We start from the raw sequence: 2664 nt of genomic DNA, 5'->3' as shown, positions 1-2664 counted from the left end.
GATGGGGCGCTGACCGTGTGAGCCTCTCAAACCCTCTCTCACACTCCTCATGTCTGGTCTCACTTGAAGACCCTGTTATTACTGGCGCTGTCTCCTCCGGTCCTCCGTGTTTCCCTGGTGCTTTCAGAAGAGGCCAGAATTGGAGTGTCCCTTCCTGCTTCCTGACTGCGGGTTCCTGGGAGTGGGGACTGGGGACTGGGGACGAGGGGCTGAGGAGTGGGGATTAGGCACTAGGGACTGGAGCTGGCAATTGGGGACTAAGGACTCGGGACTGGAGACTAGGGACTGGGAGCTGGAGACTGGGTTCTGGGGACTAGTGACAGGGGACTGGGGACTAGTGACAGGGGACTGGGGTCTGGGGACTAGTGACAGGGGACTGGGGTCTGGGGACTAGTGACAGGGGACTGGGGCCTGGGGACTAGTGACAGGGGACTGGGGTCTGGGGACGAGTGACAGGGGACTGGGGACTAGTGACAGGGGACTGGGGACTAGTGACTGGGGACTAGTGACAGGGGACTGGGGACTGGGGTCTGGGGACTAGTGACAGGGGACTGGGGACTAGTGACTGGGGACTAGTGACAGGGGACTGGGGACTAGTGACAGGGGACTAGGGTCTAGTGACAGGGGACTGGGGACTAGTGACAGGGGACTGGGGTCTGGGGACTAGTGACAGGGGACTGGGGTCTGGGGACTAGTGACAGGGGACTGGGGTCTGGGGACTAGTGACAGGGGACTGGGGACTAGTGACAGGGGACTGGGGACTAGTGACAGGGGACTGGGGTCTGGGGACTCGTGACTGGGGTCTGGGGACTAGTGACTGGGGTCTGGGGACTAGTGACAGGGACTGGGGTCTGGGGACTAGTGACTGGGGTCTGGGGACTAGTGACAGGGGACTGGGGTCTGGGGACTAGTGACTGGGGTCTGGGGACTAGTGACAGGGGACTGGGGTCTGGGGACTAGTGACTGGGGTCTGGGGACTAGTGACAGGGGACTGGGGTCTGGGGACTAATGGCTGGGGACTGGAGACTGGAGTCTGGGGACTAGTGACAGGGAACTAGGAGCTGGAGCTGGGGACTGGGGACAAACGACTAGGCACTGGGGACTTGCGACTGGGGGCTGGAGACTGGGGACTTGCGACTGGGGGCTGGAGACTGGGGACTTGCGACTGGGGGCTGGAGACTGGGGACTTGCGACTGGGGGCTGGAGACTGGGGACTTGCGACTGGGGGCTGGAGACTGGGGACTTGCGACTGGGGGCTGGAGACTGGGGACTTGCGACTGGGGGCTGGAGACTGGGGACTTGCGACTGGGGGCTGGAGACTGGGGACTTGCGACTGGGGGCTGGAGACTGGGGACTTGCGACTGGGGGCTGGAGACATGGGGCTGTGGACTAGAGACTAGGAAGCTGGGACTCGGGACTGTCCTCTACTTTAATCATCGTCAGTCTGAGCTTCTCCGGCAGCCCCAATCTACATGACAGACGCAACAGAAGAGCGGACGAGTGTCGGTTGGATTTGAGTGCTGTGCGTGCTGTAGACTCGGATTGACGGAGCCGAGGCGAGCCGGGCAGTGTGGTGAGTTCACCTTATTCTGTACAAAATTCCTTCACCCCCTTCCCGGGGCTCTGGGTGACCGAATGCTGCTTGACTGGCATCAGAGCTTTCTATTCAATAACTAGTGAAATGCCAGCCAGTAAAATCCTGGCCCATCACATAGTGAACCATGAGGGTGAGTACAGTGGATATAGAGAGGGTGAGTACAGGGGATATAGAGAGGGTGAGTACAGTGGATATAGAGAGGGTGAGTACAGGGGATATAGAGAGGGTGAGTACAGGGGATATAGAGAGGGTGAGTACAGTGGATATAGAGAGGGTGAGTACATGGGATATAGAGAGGGTGAGTACAGGGGATATAGAGAGGGTGAGTACAGGGGATATAGAGAGGGTGAGTACAGGGGATATAGAGAGGGTGAGTACAGTGGATATAGAGAGGGTGAGTACAGGGGGTATAGAGAGGGTGAGTACAGTGGATATAGAGAGGGTGAGTACAGGGGATATAGAGAGGGTGAGTACAGGGGATATAGAGAGGGTGAGTACAGTGGATATAGAGAGGGTGAGTACAGGGGATATAGAGAGGGTGAGTACAGGGGATATAGAGAGGGTGAGTACAGGGGGTATAGAGAGGGTGAGTACAGTGGATATAGAGAGGGTGAGTACAGGGGGTATAGAGAGTGAGTACAGGGGGATTATAGAGAGTGAGTACAGGGGGTATAGAGAGTGAGTACAGGGGGATTATAGAGAGTGAGTACAGGGGGTATAGAGAGTGAGTACAGGGGGTATAGAGAGTGAGTACAGGGGGTAGAGAGAGTGAGTACAGGGGGTATAGAGGGTGAGTACAGGGGGTATAGAGAGTGAGTACAGGGGGTATAGAGAGTGAGTACAGGGGATATAGAGAGGGTGAGTACAGGGGATATAGAGAGGGTGAGTACAGGGGGTATAGAGAGGGTGAGTACAGTGGATATAGAGAGGGTGAGTACAGGGGGTATAGAGAGTGAGTACAGGGGGATTATAGAGAGTGAGTACAGGGGGTATAGAGAGTGAGTACAGGGGGATTATAGAGAGTGAGTACAGGGGGTATAGAGAGTGAGTACAGGGGGTATAGAGAG

The 2664-nt window shown here is 56.9% G+C and overlaps 1 protein-coding gene across 1 annotated transcript; it reads right to left on the bottom strand.

Annotated features, from left to right (window-relative positions):
• Window positions 1-1054: 1054 nt before the first annotated feature.
• On the bottom strand, window positions 1055-1378 carry LOC137341339 (uncharacterized). Its single transcript, XM_068004463.1, has one exon. It carries the CDS (start codon window positions 1376-1378, stop codon window positions 1055-1057), a length of 324 nt encoding a protein of 107 aa, XP_067860564.1.
• Between the last annotated feature and the right edge of the window lie 1286 nt (window positions 1379-2664).

Source organism: Heptranchias perlo, chromosome 23 (genome assembly GCF_035084215.1).
Source record: "Heptranchias perlo isolate sHepPer1 chromosome 23, sHepPer1.hap1, whole genome shotgun sequence".
In the NCBI taxonomy this organism is placed as follows: domain Eukaryota; kingdom Metazoa; phylum Chordata; class Chondrichthyes; order Hexanchiformes; family Hexanchidae; genus Heptranchias; species Heptranchias perlo.
The sequence above is the reverse complement of the archived record's forward strand: the minus strand, read 5'-3'. Positions and strand labels throughout refer to the sequence as shown.